Source organism: Perkinsus marinus, assembly GCF_000006405.1.
Source record: "Perkinsus marinus ATCC 50983 genomic scaffold scf_1104296964984, whole genome shotgun sequence".
Classification (NCBI taxonomy): domain Eukaryota; phylum Perkinsozoa; order Perkinsida; family Perkinsidae; genus Perkinsus; species Perkinsus marinus.
In genome coordinates, this window is record NW_003204474.1 from 27,732 (window position 1) to 29,245 (window position 1,514).

The 1,514-nt window shown below is 41.6% G+C and overlaps 1 protein-coding gene across 1 annotated transcript in view; it reads right to left on the reverse strand.

Moving 5' to 3' along the window:
- Positions 1 to 756: 756 nt before the first annotated feature.
- Pmar_PMAR004829 (hypothetical protein) overlaps positions 757 to 1,514 on the reverse strand; it is a gene marked incomplete at both ends in the record, with an annotated part of 3,289 nt that continues 2,531 nt past the window's right edge. Inside the window, 5 exons of the mRNA XM_002769702.1 lie at positions 757 to 820; positions 872 to 966; positions 1,013 to 1,169; positions 1,234 to 1,357; positions 1,416 to 1,479. Of these exons, the coding sequence (XP_002769748.1) occupies positions 757 to 820; positions 872 to 966; positions 1,013 to 1,169; positions 1,234 to 1,357; positions 1,416 to 1,479 (504 nt within the window). The remainder of the gene's footprint in view (positions 821 to 871; positions 967 to 1,012; positions 1,170 to 1,233; positions 1,358 to 1,415; positions 1,480 to 1,514) is intronic.

Genomic DNA, 1,514 nt, shown 5'->3' on the forward strand with positions numbered 1-1,514 from the left:
CTCGTGATATGATGCACCACATAAAGGGCAAGGGCATGGTAACTACATGATGATGCTGATTGTCATAATCAGAGTGGTATTACAAAAGGAGGGATGTCCTCGGAAAACCAGATAAATAATGTAAGACCGTACTACCGATGAGAGCCACTAGTGCATACCTGTTGTACAGCTACACCCATAATACTATGTTATAGCATGATGCATTACATGGATACTTCCTTGATACCTTCATAATTGGGCAACTCCAACTTACCAGTTTGTATACATCTAGCACGGCTAATGCCTGATAGATAGTATCACACCACATGGGGAGAGGTCAACAACTACCTGACCAACCACAATCCTTCCTCATATTTGCTGGAGCATCACATGGGTTATAGGTGTATATCACCACTGCCGATACTACAACAAAGATGATAAAGGTGCGGTAGGAGAATGAGGAGTATGGCTTACCGATAATTAATAGGAGTAGGGGGATAGTACTCCGACGTGTGGCTTTCTTATCACCTTCCACGGCCATACTCGATAGAGTAATAAATGCTCTATGAAAGTTATAGATAATAAAATGACTATAACACTAGTGATGGAGCCGTCATTGCGTGGATGAAAAGGCTATTATGATTGCAAGCAGTAGTAGGCAGGCAGTATAATGATGAGCATTAGGATCATACTGCTATAGGGTGCGTAAGACGTACGAACGGTGGTGAGTTACACGAAATGTATAAAAGGACGTAAGAGGGTAGTAGTTGGCGATGATCAGACGAAGTCGGCATAGTCATCATACTCATCATCATATTCACCATAACCATCATCCCCGTACCTAATATAGACTACTTCTACTAACCTTACGATAGGTGCTATTGGCAATTACATCATATCTATCTCGGCTTGATAATCAACCTTGGCACCCTTCTTCATTTGTGATACATCAGTAGCCTGTTTCTTACGGTTCCTATCCTTCTCAGCCTACACACCATAGTAGCTTACCACTATCGGCCGCCTGAGTGAGTACCTTCTCTTGCTTCTTTGATGTAACCAATGCTTGTAACTCCTTAATAAGCTTGGTACACTCATCCTGGTCCAACTTCTCTTCAATCCCTCTAAGGGTATCTCGCATAAAGTTGAATACTGCTGCTTTAGTACGGCAATCATTTAATTTGCCAACACATCTACAACAAGGGCAGCAGTAGCTATCAGTCATAATCACTACTGCGATGCTATCACCAATATTACCGTTCACTAAGCTGTTCAACGTCCTTCAACGTCTTCAACTGTAATTCCTCGAATGAATCCTTCTCCACAACAGTAGTAGTCTCACGTATCTTCACGTGTTGTTGTTGATCTTCACAACCACTACCTATACAACTAATAACTACCATCACGACGATGATGATAATCAGTGAGATCACTATTACTAGCATCATTGGGGGTAGATACACCAAACATATCACAAATATTCTCCATATCGGCCTTCTCTATCTACAGCATACCCCATCATCTATACCTTTCAGAAA